Genomic DNA, 23,832 nt, shown 5'->3' on the forward strand with positions numbered 1-23,832 from the left:
ACCATGACTATCACTGTGCAATCAGATTTTTTTGTAGCAGTTCATTACCACTTTTGTGATGCTAAATTTCTTAAAATTATTAGAAAGCTTTTGTACTCAAGTTCATGATGCCTGCATTTCTTCTTTAGGGTTTATCATGATCTTGTTTTCAAATTTAAACCCTATATCATGACATAAATGGAAGTATTTATGATGTGTGAGCTGGAATTTCATTACAAGGGGTGTGTGGAGCTTGGGTTCGTGAATGGGTGGAAGTGACCCAACAGCTTGTGAAACTTGTGGACATTCCCTCTAATCTCTGTAGTGGGTTCCCAGGAGTTAAAGGTCCTTTTTAGACTCAAATATATATTTTGCAGTGGGATCATTTTGGAAAGAGATGGATCTGCCTTAACAAAAGATTTTCTTTTTCTTTCTTCCCCTTTAGCCGACCAGACACGTCCTTCTCTTGGTTTGTAAATCCTTTCAAGTGTTTGTATCACCTGATCTGGAGGAATTACAAGAAGTACATCATCATTGGCATAATTCTGCTTATTCTCGTTGTCTTCCTGGTTCTCTTCATCTACACACTGCCAGGTGCAATTAGTGAAAGGATAGTTATAGGAAGAGGGTAGATCATGGCTCTCATTGTAGTCAATCAAATATGAAAACTTCCACTAAAAATAAGTCAGGCAAAAAGAATTAATTAATCTGAAACATCTCATTCTTTTGAAAAAGAAAAATAACTATTCACACCAGAAACGGGAGCTCTCAGAATATTTGAACATCTTCTTTGAATACTCATTAAGACCCATCCCTAATGTACATTATCATTAATGTACATTAATGATGTATATTAATAATGTACGTCATTACTGCTGCAGCTTTATTGACATTATTATTGAAAGTGTCACTGTGTACCTAAAACTGAATTTAAGAGTAAATTCCTAAATGCAATGCAGAAACTGATTTCTCAGTCAAGTATTTATTATTACAGATGAGCGATTAAATATTAAGGTCAAATCTTTACACAAAGATAAATGTATAATACAGTCGTTGCATAGTTTTGTAATTAATTATTTTAACTGTTTTTCAATAACCTTATAATGCCATATTTTTAGATAAAAGGTATTATTAAAAGACGTCTAAAGTTAAATGGTCTCATTTGGTGTTGTGTAGAATTTATCCTGCACCTCTCGGTAAAAATGCTGTTCTACAAAAACATCTCACACACTCATAAATGAGCTAAGTGCCCGTGACAGGGATGTAGTAGCAGAGACTGAAAGAACCTTTTTCCAGCTGCAATTTGACAGTGCTGGTGGTCTCTGGAGGAGAGGGATCAGGAAGATGAAGACTCATCCATGGGCATTGTGGTAACAAATGATCCTTGTAGACAACAGGGAACAGGAAAAATCCTGCTGCTTGAAAAGCAAAGGCAAAGAGCAATGGAAAAGAGAAGGGCTGCAGAGTGGAACAAACCATGGAGTATTAAAGAAAACAAGGGAAAAAACCTTGCACAGTTGTCACTGTGAAAATCCTCATCCTGCTTAAGAATACATAAAATGTTGCTACCCGTGTCAGGCATAAGGCAAGGCTTGATAACTCAATGACCCCACTTGGCCTTCAGATGAGTGGTTATGAATTTGAATTTAGCCATCCAAACCTCCCCCAGTGTCGACCACAGTCAGACCTGTTGTAAAGACAACCTTTGTGAAACTGCTTTCCACCATGCACCACTCATACAAAGTGTGAGCACCCTTTGCACATTTTAAAGTATCAAAAGGCAAGACAAAGAGATTCTATAAATGCTGATAATTCTGCCAAGCTCAGGGTGCAGGAATAGAAAAGCAGCACCTTGATAATTCTCAGAGGCCATTTCCAAAGGAAGCTTGTTTGGTACTGCTTGTACCTGGCCTGTTATGACTGTGCAATGAGCCTCTGTGTTCCCCTCTGGCCTACAACAAAGTAATTAGTCTGGAATCAGTCTGGAAAATAGATGTCAGTGAAACTTCCACAGGGAGGTTTTAACTTTCATATTTTTTAAATCCTGTGCTGCCTAGTGTGTAACTCTGAAGTTTCTTGTAGCCTGTTAATTTCTGCTCTCTAATGCTAGGTAGACATAACAAAGCCTCTCTGGGCCTGCTCTCCAAGGACACTCAGACTGTCCTAGGCCCAAAATGTAAACCAAAAGTTTCTGAAAGGAGGGCAAGCTGAGGGGAATTACATCATTAACTGGAGCTTTATTGGAGAATTTATGCTGGCATGCAAATGAACCAAACTTATAAAAATGTGAAGAACTCGTGACCTGTCATCCATCTTGGGGTCCATCTTGGCAGTAGCCTCCGGCTCCCCAGGGGGTACCTCTGGAGGCCTTTCAAATAAATACCTACCTTTATTCCCTTATTCTTGTCTAGTCTCTGTTTTTAGGTGGTCTCTCAAGGTATCAATACCTTACTTTGAAGAGCACTTTGGAGGCTTATTTTGGATGGGACAACTTGCTCTAAAAGTGCCTCTTTCCCATTCCACAGATGATAGTGGCAGATGGATAAGGCCAGGTGAAAGCATTCCATCCCCACTCCTTCCGGCAAATTGTTACTCAGTTTTTCTTCTAAATTTCATGTTCTAAGTATATAATAAATATAACTAAATTATCCAGATATGTGAGTAGATTACAACTAGACATGTGGCAAAGGACCACAGTGAATGAATTTTTCTGTTTATTTTCCTTTAGAAAGTGTATTTAATATGACCGAGAAATTAGAACACAATTACAGGGTTGAATCTGCCTTAAAGCAAGTGATATGGAAAGGTGCTGATCACCCTGGAGTCCCTCCTCCTCTCATATCCCTCTGCACCAGGCCATTGTCTGGTGCAGTCTCTGCTCACACACCATGTGTGACATATTCATCTGAAACCACATTTTAAATTTTGTGCTATATTGCAACTAAACCTGTATGAAACAGAAAAATAATACTGTTTCTCCTAATATGTCTCATCATACCATGAGTTTTGGAAATGAAATTTAAAAGCTCCAGTGAGAGCAAATAAAACTATTTTGGTGCAAAAGATGAGAGATAAATATTGATAACTGGAGTATGTTGTGACAGCCAAAAAGGCAATGCATCTGAATTTTTTCTAGTGTGTCAGGTCAGAGGTCCTGATCCTGCATGGCAGCTGTTGTGTTAATCTGTCCTTACTCTGCTTGCTTGTTCTTGCTGCCTTGGACTGTGTGAAGCACTGGACTGTGGTCTGCTCTGTTCTGATTTCTGCAGAATATTCTGTGCCTTGCTCCCAGCCTGCAAACTGCACTGGACCCAGCAGATTGGTCTCATAGTGACTAATCATTATGTTAAAATGATTTTTATATTTGGAAGAAAGAAATCCCTTGACAAGGTGATATAAGAATTTGCTTTCTTCACATATTAGTCACAGAAAGGGGGTTTGGTTGCCAGGCAGAGCTCCTCATTGCTCTGTGTGCCAGCTGCCCCCTCCAAAGGGATTTTTATTGTCTTGGCTGAATAGCCTGCTTGCCATCAGCTCCAAAGTGCAGTCTCCTTCCAGACTAGTTGTTATGTTTTTTATCAGCTATTTGTGACTGGGGAAAAGCTCAACCCAAGATCTGGTTCCAGCCTCCCAGACATTTGGTATATGACAGCCACTTCCTTCCATTTTCTAATTAATCTCTGTCTCAATAGCAAACAAATAAATTTTCATGTATTTCTGTTGGAGAAAGGCTAATTTATAGAACTGTTCCAGACAGCCTCTCTTTTAAGAACTTCTGTAAGCAGCTATGAAGACTAATCAGAGCTACAATGATTAGCAGAAACTCTGTGTCTGCTTCCTGGATGCCTCTGCTGTGGCTCCAGGACTCCACATCAGGAACAGAGGCCGCCTTCATTAGGAACAAGCCAGAAAGATCTCTGGATGTTCCTTCCCTCTGACCGAAGAGTGGCCCTGGCTGAACTCTCTGTGATGACACTGATAGTTCATTAACTGGCTAATTCCAACATGCTGTTCTTTCGGAGTTACCTGCCCATCACAGCTCAGAACTTTTTCATATTGCAGCTCCTCAAAAGGGCTGTGCTTGACCCACCAACACAAGAGAATACTGCTCCCAGCAATGCCTCTTTTTGCTGCAGGGGTGGCTGTAGCTCTTTACCAAGCAGCTGACTCCTGCCAGGGAGCAACTGAAAAGCTGCAAGTGCACTGCAGGCAACTGCTGCCTCAGAAGTTGGAGTGAAGGGGAGACTGACAGAGAGGAGGGAAACCACCTTCAATTTAAATGTGCAGCCTGATTTTCCCTCAGCATTCAAATACTGAAAACATGCCAGACCTGTAGGTGATATCAACAAGTGCTGTAAGACTTCTTTCCCAAATGTCTTTTAAGACAGGGATGTACAGAAATTTGGTATCCACTAGTGGGCAAAACTGAGAATCACTGGAGATTGGGAAATACTGAAATATATATAAAAATATATAATGAATACAGACCAGAAAGTTGTCGGGTGTCTACACTGCTAGGTGGGATAGTCAAACAGTATAGTTGTACTGTCATAACCTTCTTCCAGTGGATTCCTTTTCCTTTAGTTCTTTGTCATTCTCTGAAGTTCTCATCCATTAAGGGTCTCTGTGTGCCCTCAGTTCCTGAACCAGGGCAGTCAGCCACTCTGGGACACCACATCTCAGAGGAATCCCTCGCCCACTTTTGCTACTTGCAGCCTAAGTGGCTGCAGATGGTCCTGCAGCCATATTTGGAAGCTCTGCTTCTCAGCCCTTCATCCTGGATCAAGGCACCTTGCACCCACGAGCAGTGGTTACAGCTGCAAGCCCCCATTGGGCCAAGGGACATATTTCAGGCACCAGAAAATCCAGATAGGTTTGTCATGCCCAAAGCATGCTGGCACACACTGATTAGCTTTGCACTGCAACTTACATGCCAGATTTTAGAAAAATGTTAGAAAAAGAGCCAAATGCAAAGGCTGATACAACATGAGAGACAAGGATTTGTTTGTTTGTTTACTTATTTGTTAGTGATGTTTCTTTTTCCTGACAGATAAGCAATAGTTAATCCTCTCCAGAAACCAGCACACAGTTCTAATATACTGACAAAGCACTGGCCTGTCAATATGACTGTACAGCAAATAAACATTGGCTGTGTTTAGTGCTTGTGATGAACTTTTAATTAGCCATAGCAATAAAACCTCACCAAAGCACTTAACAAAACACTTTTCAAAAGCCTCTTGACACAATCATTATGCTCTTGCTTTTGGTGTGTGAATAGTTTCACCCAAGAGAGCAGCTTTGCCTTCAACCAACAGCTCTCTGGAGCTGGTACCCACAGTGCAGATGGATGCACACAGCTTGTGCAAAAGTGCTACACTATAGCAGCTTCAAAGGCTATTTTAGTGCCTTGGAACACAACTGCGGTGAATACAGTGCAGAAAAGTCAATATATTAAGAAAAGAGTGATAATAAGAGCAACACTTTAGGAGGATTTGTTCTGCTCCGTTAGCACATTTCTTCCCCTTCATCATCTTTATTTGGAAATGGTTCGCATGTCCCAAGCTCTGCTTTGACTGAATGCTGATGGTATGCAGCTCACACAGATATTCCATCAGCAGCTATGACCACAAAGTGGATTTGCTCATGGCTCTGGACACTGGATTTTGAAGTACCACGGCCAGGTCTTCCTGTTCTTGGCACAAGGAGCTGCAGTAGCTATTTGTGAGGAGCACTATTGGACTGGGTATTTAAAATGTGACAATATGGAGGATAGGTTTCAAAGCCAAGCATTCTGATTTTCCCTCCCAGGGCCATGATAGAACCTTAAGAGAGTTGAATATCTGCCTTAACCAGTGCTGTCCATGTGATCCTGGATCAACATCTATCACTGGTGATAGATGTGCCCTTGAAGGACACGCCCACCACAGACCTCTGCAGTGTGGGGTCAACGCATGTGCTGTAAAAACAGGAACAGTTGTTGGAGTTTTGGACAGGAAAAACTTTTCAGCCTGGAAAGCGGAGCTGGGATGCTTTGTCAGCATATCTGTTTCTTTTTCTGTAGCATCTATGATGGGGAGAGGAAAGATAGAAAGGCTTAATGCTTTTGACTGTCTCCACAGGTTTTTGGTCAAGACATTTTTAGTTTGTAAAACCAAAGATTGTACAGGGAGATAAAAAGGAAAAGTTAGGGAAGAACTATATTTGTAGTTCAAATCCTATTACAACCCTCTAATGTTCCAGTGACTGTAGAGCCCCCACAGGCCCTCAGATCAAGAGCTAAAGCATCTTTATTTCTGAAAACCTCACTTTCCCACACAATATCTCTAGTTTGGGGGCTGAAATTTTATAGATTAGCTTTAGTGGTTCCATTTCCATTCAGTGGTTTGAGAAGTCAGCTGGATTTATGGATAGGGAAGCAGAGACTAATGAGAACTTGGTTTTACTGTCTCTGGCTGGACTGTGAGCCATCAAAGTCATCTGCCCACCCAGCAGCAGCTGAGTTCTTCCATCAATCTTTGGGGGTCTGTATCATAAACACACTCCAGAGTGTGAGATCTTGTGTAGCTGAACTCCTCCTTGCCAAAGCCTTTTATTACTACGTTGGGCAAATTATTTCCTAGCAGATGTTAGGTTGTCCAAGGTGGCTTCCCATTAGAGCCAAAGAAGGAAATTGCACCTGTAGATCTCCTGCCCCTGTGGTCACTGGGGTGCTGATTAAATTCCCTGTGGCATCTCAGTCTGTGTCAGACCCCAGATAGTCCATTGCTTATGCCACGCACAAAACTTTTTTTAGGCACAGAATAAAAGAGGTCTGATAGATGCCTGAAAGGTTGTTCCACTTGGTTAGTATTCAGATATGCTGATTTATTCATGGAAGAAAATGATCTTGCTGCACACAAAACTAAACCCCGGTTGCTGCAATCATTTACATTTCATTAGCTTCACAAAAAAGTGACAGGTTTGACTCTGAATTTACTCCCATTCATTTTGCTACCCTGAAAGGATGTTCCTCATGAGTCCCCATGAGCATCCTGAGGACTCCCAGACAGGTTGGGGGACTGACACCTTGTGAGAGAAATATCAGCTCTCTGTTTGAGTCTGGACTTGTAACGGCTGCAATACTTAACGAGCCCTGCTGATCACGCCTTGCTTTGTTAATTGAACCCATACAGTGAGGCTGAAGGACAAGCAGAGCATGAATTCTACCTGTTAATTACCTTTGGGTGACTCCCTGCCTTCAGACCTCTCCTCTGCATCCTTCAAGGGCACAAGGTTTTTCCTGCAGTCCCTGATCACAAGACAAGGTTTCCAAATCAGCTCTCACTCACTACTAAAATTAAACACTCACCATTGCCAAGTGGCCTTCTAAAACTCCTGTTTCTTCTCCCCTGTACCACCTGTTCCCACTACTGCAAGAGCACATAAGTCATTCCCTCTTTGGAAGTAAGCAACATTTTGGGTTCTTCTTTAATTTTAAATACTGATGGAACAAGCTCTTCCTCCTCCAGCAATGAAAAGCAGAACATACCTGGTTTATCTCTGCTCATCATTGCTCCGTGTGAGGCCAACAGCATGTTGATTACTGAGCCTGTATTATTGACTTTCTTCTGTTATTGGCTGTAAATTAAACTATAAAATCAGGTGGTTCGTATCTCTGCAGTCCTTGGGACTGGGAAACTTGCCTGCTTGGAAAGAAAGTGAAATTTAGTTTAAGAAAATGCATTTTACGAGCAGGGTTGGCAGCACAAATCAGACCCAGACCTGGAACCCTGCTCCTGCACATTCCAACCCACAACAGAAGCACAGAGGAGGAACCAGCTCCAAATTTCACAGCTGATCCTGCTACCTCCAGGTTTCAGAGCAGCTTGATACCGACAGGAGCAGGCTTATCAACTGGAGCAGGCTGCCCTGTGGGATGTGTGGTTGAGGACAGCCTCTGACGATGCTGAGGCTCCTCAGCACTGATCAGGGTCAGTGTCTGACAGCAATAGCTCAATCCTACATGATCTGGTCTCATCTCAGCTCTGTGGGTCTGTAGGCAGTTCAGTGTATTTTACAAGTTTTTCAAAGGCTATGGTTGATTCAAAACCACTGGTAGTTTCTCTTGTAACTGAATTAAATAAATGATGATACCTGTATCAGAAAAACAGGCAGTATGGGGGTTTTTTCCATGCTTTTGAGAGAGCAGGGTGAATTTGTCAACAAAAAATGTTCTTTTAACCTGGGGCAACTGGCAAGTCCTTCATATGTGAGAGCTCTTTGATTGCACTGCTTATAATTACATTAACTCAGAGCTTTTACCAGGCTCTTGATTTTTGAATGTGCCTGACTGTGATCTCCATTTTTTAATCCATCAAAACACCTGTCATCTCAGGGCACTAAGGTCTTTTATACAAGAGCCCTTGTGAGCTGGTTTTACTTGCTACCACATACTTCACTGAAAAGGAAGCAAACAAAGTGGGGCATGTGGGCATTTGCAAGGTATCTGCTGAACTGTGGGCAGCTGGAATGCATCCTGCTCACACCTTGCAAAGCTCTGATGATGAGACCCATCATCAAAGAGCCCCTGAAACATTGGTATGCCACAGCATTCATGCTCAATTAACTAATTAGCAGACAATATGTTTTGTGTGGTCAATCATCCCCAGCACAGCTTAAATATTAAACTGAAATGACTCTCTGCCAAAGCATCACATACGAAAGTAGTACTGCTCTTGCTGAACACAGTGGGAGTTGTTTCTGGTGTGTGGGGCTTGAGATTGCTAGATTTCAAACAGTCAGCAGACTGAGAGCAACTTTGCAGCTGAAAGCTTTGAAAAAACCTCTGTTGGTTCTCATCAAATATATGTGCTTCTCACAGTTTTGTATGTTGGAGGAAACAGAGCACACAGCAAAGAGAGAGCCACTGTGATCGAATGCTCCATTATAAAAAAGCTGTAAGTAGCTTCAGTATTTCACATTTTCAGACTTTTGTAGTGCAGAACTCAACATGAGGGCTGGGGGGGGGGGGGGGGGGGGGGGGGGCGGGAAAAAAGCCCACAATAAACCTCTCTGGGGAAAAAAAAAAAAGCTCCTCTAAACTCCTGCAGCGTGACTGCAACCCTGGGGATCAATTTCTCCCATCCAGGCTGTCAGGGTGCAGTTCTGAAGCAGTGGCTGGCATGGAGAGACATCACCTTGGAGACATGAGGGCAGGGCCACCATGAGATGCCCCGTTTGCATGGGTAAAGTGGTGCAGGCACTGGGAGGCAGAGCAGAAGCAGCACAGTCAGTTGCTTGTGCTCACACCACCATCCCCCCCTGCAGCACCTGATGCGAGGACCTCACCAGCCCATCCTCTCCAGGAGATCTGAAGATGCTTATCCAAGCCTGGATATGAGCTCTGGCTGCAAATAACACCTTATGGGACATACTGAGATGGGGCAGGAGATGCCATGAAGCATTTATAGCAGTCAGTGGCTGCAGAATTGAACCCTCCTAGTCATGAGCATTTCAATGCTGGAAGAAGGAACAAACAGTACGTAGAAGAGAATTCAGAGTGACAGTGGAGAGAGAGCTCCTGAGTTCAGATTGCACAGCAGCACTGACCAAGAACAAGCTATTTTAATAAACCCACCAATCAAACCTTTGTGGTTAGGAGATGGAGATGTAGGTGCAGCCAGATCCAAGTTTAGTCCCAGACTCAGTCAACCACTTATGTCTAGAGGGTTATATAGGCACAATCAATTCCTTATATCCCTTAGGTAAGATTTCAAAGTTTAGCATGTAAGCATCTGTCAGCCTCGAGAGTAACCTAGGGAGGCATCCCTACACAAGGGGAGATTGTGTCATGCAGCCTGCTGCCCTACAGGAGAATCCAATGGACCCTGGGCTGCCTGCTATTTATGGAGTGGGATGATTGACATAGTCATATTTACTCACCAGTTGTATTCTGGGTTGGCACATGCTCAACTAGTCCTCAGCTGTTGAACAAGATTTATGGCCCTTAATTATTGTGTTGTTCTTTCTAAGCTGGACATGGCCTTCATGACCACCACTGGTGGCTATTGCATAAGCAGGAAAAGGGAGAGGGGAAAGCACACTGTCACAGTCAGGGAGGTGGTAAAACCCTTCAAAGAGTTTTAGGCACTCAGAAAGTGTGCCTTCATAGTTATTTAAATCAAGGAAAAAGTTTGCTTTCTGGTAGTGACCAAGGTAATGAAAAACTTTTCAGCTGCTTCCTCTGTACCCCACAGCACAATAAATAAATAGATATTGACTTCCCAGCAGGTCCTCTGTGAGCAGTGTGTGGGCAGGTGTGGGAATGAGCAGTTTGGACAACTCCAGCCTCTGCATTAGTGATGTAGCTCTAGGTCCCTGTAGAGAGATAAAGTCCAGCAGGGCCGTGGGTTTCCCATGGTGTCTGTACAATAAATGTGTCTTACAAAGTGTGAGTCATAGGAATTCAGAAGGAAAGCTTCAGCCTAAGAAGACTCTAGAACTGAAGGGCTGCCTAGGAGGACAAGAGAAGTCCTGTTACATTTGCACATTATCCCTCCAAGCCTGTCTTTTGGAGCCTGTCTTTTGTTAGACCAGATGGTCCAATATAACAATAATCTGAGCCAAGGCTGCCTTCCTACCACAGGGAAGAACTAGCAAGCAGAATTCAAATGCAGCTGGGAAGGAGGCCCATCACAGATAAAAAGAGCAAGAGAGAGCTCAGCCACAGCCACCACAGGAGGGATGTGGAAGGTATTTGGTCAGGGCTAAGACCTCAGAGGTCAAATCCTTTTAGGGTTCAACACTGAAAGCAGCATGCAGGAAGAGGAGTGTCAATGCCTGAACTTCTTTCTGCTCTTCAGATGAGAAAAGCCTCAGGGCATCTCAGCAACTACCAGGGAGGAATGTTTCTACACAGGTAGGATCTGAGGTTGGGTTCATTTAACTGAGATTGGGTTCATTTATTCTGCCTTTCTCTTCTGTAATCTTTTCCCCTACTTGAAGTGCAGCTACCTTAATTTGGCTTGGCTGAACTAAATCCGTCATGTTGCCACCCCTGCCTTGCCTTGTGAGAAGTCTTGGGAAAGTGAGAAGCCTGTGCACCAGGGGAGTTAGAGATGTGCACAGGCAGTACCACTGGGACCTGCCACCCAGGATGAGTGACACTGTGCCTCTTGCAGAGTTTCAAATGCAGCTCATTAGACAGTTTTCCCCAGTGCCAGCTCCCAGACAGAAGTCCCTCTCCAGCACCTGAGCGACAGCTTCTAGCTCCAGGCACCCTTCTCTCATTGTCTGCTCTTGACACATGCCTCCCTTGTACAGGGGAATGAAAAGTTTTATGCAAGGAAGTCCCCAAAACACTCATGTCTTTCCTCCTGCAGAGTATTTTTCTCTTTTGATCCTGTGAGATCACTGCCAGGCCCAGCACAACTGCCCCAGCAAGTATCTCTCTGTCCTCACACAGACTGCATTGCCTCATCTCAGCCAATGCTTGGGCGTGACCTATCTGAGATAACATGAAGAAAGGGGGAATTATCTCACCTCTCTATTTGACCAAGGGAAAATACCATGATTCTGCTATCATCACAGCATTTTCCCATCAGTCACTTTTGCACAATATGAGATAGCTGTTTATTTCTGTTCAAATGGTGATATCATTGTCATATTTCCACAGCTGTTCTGATACAGATGTTTCTTGTATTTCTATCAGGGTTCAGAACTTTGCTGTTCTTTGATAGCAGGAAAATCATTGCAGAGACTTCAGAAGTCAAGTAGGCTCTTCCAATCTGCTAATTGCTATTATTAAAGTTAATAATAGCTGAAGAATTAAACTGTGTTGCAAGTAGGTGTTTGATTGAAAAAAAGCCCATTTCATCATGAAACCAGATCAGAAGCTGGATGCTGGTTCCATGAATGGCAGCAGGGAGCACATCCTGTTCAGAAAGGCCGACAGGATCTGAATGGCTATCTCCCCTCAGGCAGGTGAAGGTGCAGAAGCTTTGTACAGCACTCTGGCAACAGGAGCAGCTGATTTAGCGATCCTGGCAGGCTGACATCAAATAGATGGGAAAGGCTTGTGCTTCATCTCAGTTTCCAAAGTCAAGAAGAGTGTTTAAGCAGAGATAAGGGCCTGAGATAGGTCCTATACAAATTATTGGAGATGTAGCCACACTTGCATCACTTTTTCATTTCATTTACAATGGAAAAAAAGCCACATGTGAGGCATTAAAGACCTTGTGAGTGTTACACCTACTGTCAAAAGTACCAGTAAAAGGAACTTCTTCAACACCTGCTCAAACATCACTTATTTGAGCTCAATTCTCTGAATGCAGAGTTTTTCTATTTGATAACCACAAAATACAAATTCTGTTGGGTATGTATCGCTATCTCGAGCTCCGCAGCTTCTGTGCCTGAGTGCAAGGTGTAGCGATCTCTAAAAAGCGTCTCCAAAGCGAAGGCACTCAGCAGGATCAGCTATATCCACTCACACACACGTGCACGCACAAACGCATGGATAGCTTCAGTAATATAAGTTGACAGCAAAGAGGCTGGAAGGATCTTTGCATAGATTTCCACAGGAGTGGTTTATTGCTTCCACACTGTGAAGGATCCCAGAGGCAAAGACTGAGACCAATGGAGGGTCTAGGTTTAAGTACGGGGGCGGTACAAAGGCGGGACTAGGGAATGGGGACCCATGGGGAAGCTCTGGGGGAGTGGTGAGGGGCAAAGGCCAATGGGGGGAACCTGGAGTGGAAAACTTTCTATGGCATGGAACATATAAGGTAGCAAGGAGGCAGAGCAGCCAACAGCCAACTGGGGTAGATTAACATAAGAGAACAATGCATTCTGAGACAGGCTTCTTTTCTCACCGTGATCTGAACAGAAGTCTCTGGTCTAGGGACTGTCTTACCGCACACTGTCTCTGTTCTTTGTACCACAGCCTAACCATCCACCACAGGTATGTATTGAGGTTTGGGGTTTTCTAAAGTAATTTTTCCAGTTTGGATTGGATGACTGGGAACAGCAAAGACTGCAGTTTTTCCAAACCAAATCCTTCCAGTCCAACTTAGCAATGGAGTCAAGACAAGTGGTAGAACATAAAATTTTGTTGTTGCTTGGGCTGAAAGTTTGACTAAAGCTCAGGTCCAGGGAGATTTCCCAAGCTGGAAAATTTTATCTCAAGCAATTACAATTGAGGAAACTTACAAGTGTTTATTATAGAGGAAATTGTAGGATTAGAAGGATCCTTGCTTCAGAGCAGGTGAGAAGGTAGTAGAACATCTATTGTTCTCACAGAAAGTGTTTTCTGCTTTCCAATATGTAAAATCTTTCACATTTCCTTGATTGCTTCTTATTCTACCCATCCTGGGGTGGAAGGGGGTATTACTTCTTTCTCCCTAATAGAAACCTAACATATATTTCAAGACCTTTCTATTTTTTCTGGGTCTTTGACTCTGAATGTACCCAAATGCATCAGCTGAGACCTCATTCCTGCTGAACAGGGCAGCAGGGTACCCTCAGGGGCCATGTAGTCTAACTGCAAAAGTCACCGTCACAATTAGTCTGGTGTAACCTGCCAAGCTGTATCGCTTGGAGAAAGGTGGGGGAGTCAGGCAGATCCAGTCACTTGCTCTGTTGTCCCTGTTTCTTAGGCATGTACTGCAGCCAGCCATGGAGAAAGAAAAAAATGGTGAAAGAAATCCGTTTATTTTCTCCATTGTTAATCCCAGTGGATCTATAAAGTTGTTCTTAAAGCTTTCCAGTTGAAAGATACTTTGGGAGTGCACAATACACTGAATTGTGGAAGATATGTTATTGTATCAGGACACTTCTTTTTTACTCCAACATATCATTATATGCAGAGTAACATTATGGACTATTACATGCAGAATCTGAGCAGAGGAGACAGTAACAAAAAAAACCTCTGCTCAGACAGAACCTCAAAGACCAAGAAAGGGGCAGACGTGACTTATTTGCATGTCACCTAAATTCTGTGTCTTATCTTGACCTCAGGTCAGATGGCAATTATTAAGTGAACTTTGTAGATCAGATGAAAAATGTACCACATTACAGTATCCCCCAACGACTCTCTCCAGTGCAAACTCAGCCTCCCACTTCTGTTAGTAGCGGATTACTTGTGACAGGCTGGGCAGAAGATTGATTATTTTTATAAATTATTTCATGATCCCTCTTCTGGTGCAATAAAAGTGATTCAGGTATCCAGAGAGTGGTGAATGAAAAGAAATGAAGGACTTAATTAAGAGCAATTCTGGATCAGAAATTCGTTGGTGAAAGATTTTTGAATCCATTTAAAATTTCACTCAGTTCCTTTTATTTCTATTAAAGTCCATAGAATGATACCAGCATTCCACTGTGAGAGGTTGCACCTTGACTAACCATAGCCAGTGAAGCTTTTTGGAAGTCTGTTTCTGTTTTAATGTATTCTTTGATTTAATAAGATTAATTTTTTCCCACATTTTCTACAGAGTGCTACAGGTTTTTTATCTGTGTCAATGCAGCATGAAAATATTCCAAGGCTGGAACAGAGGAAATGTGTAAGAGAAACTGGTTTCTACTAGTGGAAGAAATTAATATACTGGTTGTAAAATGGATGTTATGTTTTCTAGAGGGAAATTGTAAGTGGATATTAAAAGGATATAGCTACATATTAATTCAGATTTAAAGGGTTAGATACAAGGGATTTTTTAAAAAAAAGTGATATTGCATTAAGCAAGCCCTGGGAGTGACCCACCATGGAAGAGTCTTAGGAGATGACTGAGTGAGGTCCATGAAGGGACCTGGTGGCACACACTATCTCAGAACCAGGACTCGAGCACTGGCCCCATCTCTCCAGCCCAACACCTCAATTCTCAGTGTAATGCATGAATCATATTCCACAAATGCCATAGGCGTAAATAAGAATAGTGTCCTTGTGTTTTCTCAGGCACTGCTTGGAGAAATGCTCAACTCTAGAGCTAGCCTTTTCCCTCCTTCATCTTCCTCCCTGCTCCTCTGACAGCCCATTTGATGGAGTTTCAATGCTGATATCTTTGTGCCCGTGTCCTGTGAGCCTGTGGGAAAAGAGGAGGTTGTGGTGCTTCCCTGCTGGTGTGCATTGAGGGGCCACCCCTCTGAGACAGGCAATGAGCCCATAGCTCAGCAAAACTGTGCTTCAGTCTGAGTCATGTAACACCTGCTGTCCAGAGCATTATAAAGTAGCAAGAAAGACCAAATTAATCCCTCATGTGTCACTATGGACAAAAGAGCTCATAATTTTACAGTGCTGATGATTCAGGAGGACAGAATACCAATAAAACCTCCTTCACAGCACCAAATTCTTACATCTTAATTTCTTTCAGTGAGCTCTATCTGGCATTCATTAAAAAGCTGAAATTTGTGAAATTTACTTTTTACTCTGAGTTTGCTGCAGTGTTCTTCGGCCAGAAAATTCAGCTATTAAATATGTCTACCTCTTTTTTTTTTTTTCTTTTCCTTGCTTTTGAAGATACGAGGAAGGAAATGAGCAAAAAGTTTAGCTGAAAGGCAATGAAATTCTCAAGAAGGGAACAGAGAGAAAAAGGGAAAGTTGTATGTCTGGAAAATGTGGATTGTGGAAAGCAAGACTGCACAAGCAGCTTTCCTTGCTGGTGCAGAGGCACAATACACATATTTTCTCATCTATACCTCACACATAATTCAGAACAAGTGATATGGCAGGCGAAAAGTGCTCTAGAAGTCATTAACCAGATAAAATGTTTTTGATCCAGGGAGAAGAACTGATGAAGGACAGCCACATGGGAGGCAGAATAGGTGCATGTGGGAGGTCCGCTGTCCAGTTCCAGCTGTGTCACTGCCCTTCTGGTGATTTGGGTCAGCTGCCTCCCTCTATGCCAGCAAAAGTTGGTTCCACTTGGAGGTTTGTGACTTGTTCCTCCTTGCTTTTAATTTTACTCTGTGGAAAATAAAACCTTATAATATTTTTTTCACTTGAAAATCCAACATGATTCCTATTTTTTTCTGTCCTCTCTAGGCAGATTTGAACCCTTTTACACACTGGACTAGAGTAGAAAATGTGTACTTTGTAGAGTTTCCATCTATCTCCTCTGCACAGAAGTTTTGGAATTTGATGGAAATAATCTGATTCATGCTCCCACCTGAATTTGGTTGGGTTTTTTTTTTCCCCACTATCCTGGCTGAAATAATGTATTTATTTCACAGTCATGTAATTAAATATATTTATATATCGCCATTTTAAAAAATCAGTGTGAAATGAAACCTGCTTTCCTGTTCTCTGGCTGTGTTTGGAGAACAGCTCATGAGAAGTGCTGCACAGAAGGAGACATTTGCAGGGCACAGACTTCTCAGCCACCCTGGGACCACTCTGTGCATATCTGAGTGCCTTCTGCTGGCACCTCCATCGTGGAGATCTGGTGCATAGAGATCAGGCACTGCTCCTCAGCTCTGAGCACCCTGCTGTCCCTATGGACATGCTGCAGCCCATGAGCAGCCCGGTCACTCCTGTGCCAGAACAGAGGCAGTCCAGGTGGAGGGTGTACACATCACCAAATCTTCAAAGATTTAAATGTGGTCAGCTTTGCCCTTCCAATCATCTCCTAGAAAGTTTCAGCCTTGAACCTACATCTTTCCTAAACGGGATGGGGATTTATGAACATGGGTGGGTCATGAGCCACAGACAGGTCCCAGACAGGACTTTATCCTCTGTTTCCCTCCAGGTCACCTACTTAGGTGTCCTGTCTCCTGTGCAACACTCTCAGTGTCCCACTCCCACTCCCCCTTTCTGCTGATGTTCCTCCATCCCAATACATTTATATAACCATATATGATACTTTCTGGAGAGAGAACTTTTATGACTTTTGTCTGGTGGTCCATTAACAAGCAGAAGGTACCAACAGGATTTCATAAAGCTCTCTGTTCAAGGCAAACACAGTGTGAGGCTCTTACCTGCAATTTTTTGAGTCTCTAACCCTAGGTAGGCACTGTAGGACCCTGTCAGTGGATTTGTAAAATCTCAGTGGCAGAGAAATGTAACATCTGAGAGGCTGGGGTGATGGGCTGAGCTGTGGAAGATCTAACAACACCTACATGGCAGTCTGCCTTGCCTAAAGGAGTAGGAGGGCACCAAATATCCTCACGAATTTGGGTTGGAGTATAAAGGAAAGTGTCACTCTGTGAAACTTCATGGATTCAAATTCATGAAACTCAGAGATGGCAGAGTATGGCAATAGATGCAACTTCTTGCAGTGTGTTTTCTTGTGGTAGTGAACAGATACGACAGAGATGTGTAAGGGTGGGACACAACAGGAAAAAAGGAAACTGTAGAGCTGCAAAAAGGGAAAACTTTGCTCTAGCATTAGCACACAGAATGAGAGGAAAAGATGACTGATTTAAGTTATTATTATGGGCAATTAAACAATTTGAAAGAATGATGGTAGGCTTGTAGTTTGGGGTTTTTAGCTTTCCACTCTTTGTTTTTTTTCAGAACATCAAGTAGGCTTGTTCTATTCTTGCTGCATTTTCAAACTTCTCAGCAGCTTTATACAGTCTCATGATTTGGGTACATTTATCTTGGAAGGGTCCTCTGGAAATCATCTGGTCCAGCTTCCTGCTCAAAGCATGTATATCTTCAAAGTTAGATCAGGATTCTCAGCACCTTGCATAGCTGAGTTTTGGAAATCTCCAAGGACAGAGATTTTCTGTCTTTGTGGGCACGTACTCCTGTGCTGACCGACCACTGTGCCCACACACACTGCTTTGTCTAGGCAATCTCCCCTCTGTACAGGCACACAGGAAGTGAATATAACAGCACAGGACATCTCTGTTTTCCGTCATATTCTTATCATGTCCATTTTTAAATGATTACAGCCCTATATATATATAAAATGTGACAGCAGTTAATTTGGGTACTCCATTGTAATTCACTGGGGAAATTAGGCACAATTCAGCTGCTACTGAAGTCAGCACGTGTCTCCCCAAAGACTCCTCAGTAGGATTAAACTCAGTACCCAGAACTTTAAGGCATGTCCATCTTTTCAGAAACCTGTTTCTGAAAATAGCCAGTACAGGTATTTCAGTTACTTCCAGGATCATGCTCTGTCTTTCCTTCCACATGTGGCCAGCAGGTAAGGTCTAGAGCAATCATCTCTCTAGATAACAAAGAAATCCATTCAATCAATCAGCTAGCTCACCTTTAGGCAACAAGCAAAGCCTGAACTCTTAAACTGCTTGCTCTGCTTGTGTTTTTACGAAGAGCAAGCATGATCCTGTAATACAGCTGAAACAGTTCATGAGCACTGTGAGATGAGAGAGCAGTTCAATCAGATCTGAGCTACTCCTGCTAAGAGACGCTTATGTGCCTTGTAAGATGTCTTGGTTTGAAAGGCAGGTGTCTGCTAAGGAAGGCAGGCGCCTCCCTTGGAATGGCAGATGCGACCCCCCTTCCCTCCGAGTTACTATAAGTTTGAAATCAAGGGGCTTTTAGGCAAAGATGTGGGAAATAGGAATAACAGTTCTTTACTATTATATATCTATATGTGTATAACCAGTCAAACAAACAACAATAACTATGGCAGTAACAGCGAACAATCACAAACCCAGTCCCAGCCTTCTCGGCTGTCGGGCCCTTTCCCCTCGGGTGCAGTTCCGCTCGCAGCCGGCAGGGGCGCTGGCGGCTCCCGGTGAGCCGGGAAGGTGCGATGGTTCCCCCGCGGCTGCAGGGGGCGCTCCGGAGCGAGCTCGGGGAGCACGCGGCACCGGTGCCCTGGGATCCCGGGAAGGGATGGGACAAAGGCTTCACAAACCCCTGGGCAGCCGATCCTGGTGTCCGGCCGGACCCTCAGGAACAGCAGGCTGGAACAGCAGGCTGGAATGGCAGGGACGAGCACAAATCCCGGGTGGCAGATGAGATGTATCCAAACGGGGAACCCCCCGGAGGTCTGGGCAGGCAGGGCAAGCACGGCTACAACGTAGTGAGGGCTCGAAGCAACGGTGGGGGCAGCGTGGCCACGGCCCAGCTCCCAGTGGGGCAGGGAAGGTGGGCTTGGGATCCTGGGGTTTCTCTGGCAGAAGGAAAAGCAGCCAACGGAACAGCCTCCCTCTCCGTCCAAACATCAGGGTGAAACTGTCCGCACACCCAGGTGAAACAAAAGAGTAGCCAGATGCACCCCACCCCATAGCCAGCTCTTTTGTTTTTCTTAACTACCCAGCAATTTGTCCCCCTAGCAATACATATGGGGGAAATTCCTTTAACAGAAAAAAAAACCCAGGAGAGCTCCTAAAACCCCAACATAAGATAATGTTGGTCCACTGGAACACTCAGCCCATGGCTTTCAGACTTGGCTGAACGGAAGACATAAAAATCCTTTTCCTCTTGGCTTTATACTTCCTCTCAACATTTTTTGTTGGGTTTTTGCTTGTATGTTTGTTTGTTTTGGCATTCAGATAGGAATTTAAATATGATCCCATATGAAGAAGATGACATTGAATATACAGAAATTGTGCCTACACAATTAACTGAGTTCAGGCCCAACATGGCTCAGGGGGAGCTGATTCTATCCTGCATAGAGAATCACAAGATTGATATAAAAACCAAACATAATCCTTCTTTACACTTCAATTTACTGGTTTAGGGTTTTTTGACCTGGCCTGCAAAGCTGGCATCTCTGTAAGACTTGACAAGATGAAAACTGAATTGATGATCAAGAAGCCATCTGTCCTTAACTTTCCTCTTGTGGCATATATGCAAATAAGTGTCTTGATTCCCAAATACAGTATTTGCTTCCCAGTATGATTTCATCTTTCCTGCTTGATTATGTCAGAGCTTTTAATCTCAATAATTAATTCAGCCAAATGGATATAATTCTTTAAACATACCCCTCCTCCCACTCCATTAAAATTAAATCTGAGATGTGGGATTTCTTTAATCAGGAAGAAATGATAATATTTTATCTCCCTGTTTCCTCTAGATAAATCAAAATGGACCTTTAGGGCATTGATAAATGGTTTCTGTGGTACTATGACTATCACAAGGGACTCGAATGGGATTTGAGAGTAACTGCTTCAAGAAGATACGTATCCTAGTGGCAGTACAGGCAAAGATGAGATGACTGTAATTTCTCTCAGCCAAAGCTGGCCGTGCCAAGACAAGGTGTCTCACAATGTTATGAGACTCTTTTTACACTGTTTACCCTGGAGATATGGCTTGGGTCTTCTTTACTGGAAGATATAATGAGTGAGAAGTGATTTGTTTTATGTTTATCATGCAAGATCGTAAAACTGAAAATAAAGTGAAAAGGAATATGACATTTTCATACTACCTAGAGATCTTGGCTCTGCATAATGCCAGTCCTACAAATGCTGTTTTCCAAAACATTCTGGTGAAGAAGCTAACAATGAGTAAATTATATAATCTGTGGTAATTCAGAACAGGGCATTTTTTAACCTGGGATAGGCAATGGCCCACACTTGGAAAAAACTGTGTTTCTCAAGAGATGTACGCTGGAATGTGATGAGTAGGAAGGACAGGGTTTTCAAAAGTTACCACAGTCTAAAAAGTAAATTTCTTGTTCACTTGTTCTGTTTTCCTGGTTTTTACCCTCCTTAATCAAGGCTAACTGGTTCTAAAGCTCTCTAATGCTGAGTAATATCAAGACCACAAAAACAGTTCTTTCATCTTGTTTTCTCACTCTTTTACACAAGTTATGGCTGGCAAATGTCCTTTGTAGTCAACTACCTTGTGGAACTTTTCAGTCACAAAGTTTGCTGAAGACAAGACCTAGAAGTTACACCCCAGACCAAGCAACATCAGTCTCATCCTTACCTTGGAGCTGAGCCTGAACATGACATTCATCACAGGGCAGCAGGTAGTCTTGATGGTGTATCAAAACTAATGCCAGAGAATGCTGACATTTATCAAAATGGAGAAAATGCCACTCATTCTACATCAGCTTCTAAAACACAGATACCTGCTGCCAAGCTTGTCATCACTGCATTACCTCTGATCAGTGGAGAGGAATGGCTGCAGTTCATCTTATCTACCATAGGCATGATGACTCAGACTACTTCTGTCTGCTAACTGGAAAGGGAAGCTAAGGTGTCGAGTTCAAATGGAGATATCTAAAGAGGTGATTATCCCACTGCTGAGGCTCTTAGTGCAGCCTCACCCTGAGCACTGTGTGCAGTTCTTGGCCCCAACAATTAAGAAGGAAGTGAAGGTGCTTGAGTGTGTTCAGAGAAGGACAACAAAGCTGGTGAAAAGGCTGGAAGGCACATCCTGTGACATGTCCTGTGAGGAGTGGCAACAGACTCTGGGCTTGTCTGGTTCGGAGAAGTGGCAGCTGAGTGTCAACCTCATTGCTGCAGCTTCCTGATGAGGGCAAGGGAAGAGGGCTGAACTCTTCTCCCTGAGATCCAGTGATAGGATATGTGAGAATAGTTCAAAGCTGCACCAGGAGAGGTTTAGACTGGATACTGGGAAGCATTTCTGTACCAAGAGGGTGGCCAAACATTGGAACAGGCTTCCTGGAGAGGTGGTAAATGCCCCAAGCCTGTCAGTGTTTAAGAGGCATTTGGATAATGCCCTTAACAAAATGCTTTAACTTGGTCAGCCCTGGGATTGGTTAGGCAGTTGGACTAGATGATCCTTGTAGGTCCCTTCCAACCAAAATATTCTCTTCCATTCTGTTCTATTCTATGCTATTCTATTCCTATCCTAGTCTTCAGTGTCTACAGGCCGGCACAGATACTGCCCTACAGTCCTTGTTTTGCCCTTATGCCTCAGAGACCTCAGCCAAAGAAAAAATGAGATGCCAACTTACAGACTTCACTGAAGTGTTTTCAGAAGCACAAAAATCTCAGATAAAAGGAGTTACCATTATTCATTTCACTTACAGGTGTCACAACAACATTTTTTCCCCTGAGAACTGAATTTACAGGAAGCAGACTGGGAAAGAAAGGAAGGGAAGAGGAGCAGAGGTCAAAGATCTTTTGCCAGAATGGTGTGGGAGGAGGATGCCAGTCAATCTTCGTCCTGAGCAGAGCTTACCCTGACACACAGCTGTTGCTCACAGAGGAAATATTAGAAGGCCAGGACAGAGGTGAAGTGAGGTGATGGCTGAAGTCCCCATGGGACTGGCTTGCTTGGCAGTGCTCTGCTAGTTCTACATAGGACCCAGAAGATACTGAAGAAGCTCATGTTCTACTGCCCACAATATAAAACCCCCTGTGAGAGACTGAAAAGTTATGGTTAATGGCTTAAACATCGTTAAAGAAGCTGCAACCACCAAAGCCCACTCCCCACCCAGATACGCCTCCTGATAGGAACTGGACTGTGAGTCAAGCTGTCCCAGGTCTAAGGAGACGAATGTATCCACAAGGAAAGCCAAAGCCAGCAGCTGCCCTGATACTCAGCCCTGGCCGGGTTCGGACTGGGAGAGGCCATAGCCCATAGACTCATTTGCTGAGGCCAGGTTTGCACACACTCCCCCCCAACCAAGGCAGGAGAAGGAGGGTTTTTGGGTGTGTGGTGTAACCTCTGGTCAGAGGGAGTGAACACCCATCCTGCCTTACACAAACTGTCTCAGTTGTAAAAGCCCCCACCATGGGAAGGCCACATACACAGAGGACATTTATGTGATAGGCAGCTGAAGAGTTGTCATAAACCATCAAAGACACCCAAAGCACCCCAGACTCATTCCTGAGGCCTGGCACCAGAGAGGCTGCATGTGATGCCAAATGATGCAACAGATCCAGAGTCTTGCAAGAGACAGCTCCAAACTTCCCCCCAACAAGGTGAGGTACCTGGGTATTCCCACCCAGTCTGAACATACATTAATCCACTAAACTCTGTGTTTAGTGGGACACCCACCACCAAGAAGACCAGAAGAAGAGGATCAACAGGATGCTGTTGGGATCCATGGAGTGGTGACATTTTCTACTTAATCTATCTCTCTGTCACTCTCTTTCCCCCACTCCCCTTTTCTCTTTCTTTCTCTCTCTCTACCTCATATTTACTGCTAAATACAATCCATACTATTGACTTTGGCACATGGTCTCGTTTGCATCTTAGTCAGGGCAGAGGCATATCTCTAACAATTTTAATAACTGGATCCTAACACCCCCTCCCTTCTGCATTCTGAGTATGGAAATATATGCACACATATTGCTCTCTCTAACAGATGAACTGAGCAAATTCCCTTTGTATCCTGTGCTGCACTTTTGAGGCTTCGTATCCATATTTTCTATCAGTTGGAGAAAACCGCTTCAAAACCACTTAATCAAATCTGTGTCTTTATAAGATGCATTGGTTTACGCCAGAGATGTATTTAACATTTCCTACCTTTTCCACAGAAAAGGCAGTAACAAGAACAAAGACACTTCATTACTATAAGAGGAATACAGGCAAAGTGTTCATCCCCTGAATGTGCAGACAAGGTCATTAGTGGCATTACAACGTGATATTTTTAAGATTGATCATGTCTTTTTAATTGCACAAACACAGAAGGTAGCATCATAGATTATGACTAGAAGTCATTTGCCAGATAGACATTGCAATAGCAAGTAAACTTGAACTTTCTTTGAAATTGGAAAGGTAATTACAATATATATGCTACTGTTTATACCACCTACCCATGGGCTATCTGGGGAAAAGCTATTTGAACAAAATTGGAAAATGCTGCACAACAGCATGCTGGCAAAATAATCTCTCTTAAGCCAGTATCCTGCCAAGTGAATTTAGTGAAGAAAGTCAGATCTGAATAAAGAGATAGACTTCATTTATCTGTGGCTGATAATATCATAACTAACATTTTTCCTTTGAAAAATATTTGTTTTGCAGAATTCAAACTTCCCTCTTAATCC

The 23,832-nt window shown here is 43.3% G+C and overlaps 1 protein-coding gene across 1 annotated transcript in view; it reads left to right on the forward strand.

The window, feature by feature from the left end:
- The window catches only part of FER1L6 (fer-1 like family member 6), a 59,021-nt gene extending 57,939 nt beyond the window's left edge, over positions 1 to 1,082 (forward strand). Inside the window, exon 40 of the mRNA XM_042036405.1 lies at positions 425 to 1,082. Coding sequence (XP_041892339.1) covers positions 425 to 611 — 187 coding nt within the window. The 3' untranslated portion in view covers positions 612 to 1,082. The remainder of the gene's footprint in view (positions 1 to 424) is intronic.
- Positions 1,083 to 23,832: the final 22,750 nt, after the last annotated feature.

The sequence above is a fragment of the Corvus kubaryi genome, unplaced genomic scaffold (genome assembly GCF_017639235.1).
Source record: "Corvus kubaryi isolate FWS band 111438036 unplaced genomic scaffold, C.kubaryi_AGA036_p1.0 37385, whole genome shotgun sequence".
In the NCBI taxonomy this organism is placed as follows: domain Eukaryota; kingdom Metazoa; phylum Chordata; class Aves; order Passeriformes; family Corvidae; genus Corvus; species Corvus kubaryi.